The sequence below is a fragment of the Trypanosoma grayi genome (genome assembly GCF_000691245.1).
Source record: "Trypanosoma grayi strain ANR4 Tgr_1679_V1, whole genome shotgun sequence".
NCBI lineage: Eukaryota > Euglenozoa > Kinetoplastea > Trypanosomatida > Trypanosomatidae > Trypanosoma > Trypanosoma grayi.
The window spans coordinates 1-498 of record NW_008827297.1 but is presented as its reverse complement, the minus strand read 5'-3'; the positions used below and the strand labels follow the sequence as shown (position 1 = coordinate 498).

The following is a 498-nucleotide window of genomic DNA, read 5'->3' as shown; positions in this document are numbered from 1 at the left end:
CGCTGAGGGGCTTCGCTACTGTGAGGCTGATGCGTTCAGTTGCTGCTCGAATGGACAAGGTTGGTGCAAGTCTCTTGGCCGACTTCTTTTACACCAATATCATATTGGCGGTGGACGACATGCAGTACGGAATGTTTGACGACAGTGGATGTGTTGTCTATACAAGTGAAGAGAGTTGTCATATAAACTATGGTGCAAAACATATTTCCGTGTGGTCTATGTCCCACGTGCTGGATCCGGCAGAACCTCAGCTGTTACTCCACGTCACACCATCAATGCAATACTCAAGATTGACACTTAGTGAGTCAACGTTTACCATGCCGGATATAATTGGAATATGTATTGCTGGTGGATCTCTATTGTGTACAGCTGCTGTGCTTATAGCGGTGTTGTATTGCCACAATGGCAGTCGTGACAACAACAACGCCCCGAAGGAGCCCACAGACCCCGTGACGCTTGTGTTCACTGACATCGAGAACAGCACTGCGCTGTGGGCTG

At 48.8% G+C, this 498-nt stretch overlaps 1 protein-coding gene across 1 annotated transcript; it reads left to right on the top strand.

The window, feature by feature from the left end:
• Window positions 1-2: 2 nt before the first annotated feature.
• DQ04_16791000 (putative expression site associated gene (ESAG) 4 protein) lies at window positions 3-498 on the top strand (the record flags this gene model as incomplete). The annotated part of the gene is made up of 1 exon (XM_009317503.1): window positions 3-498. A coding segment is annotated over one exon (496 nt), but the record flags the coding sequence as incomplete, so codon positions are not given.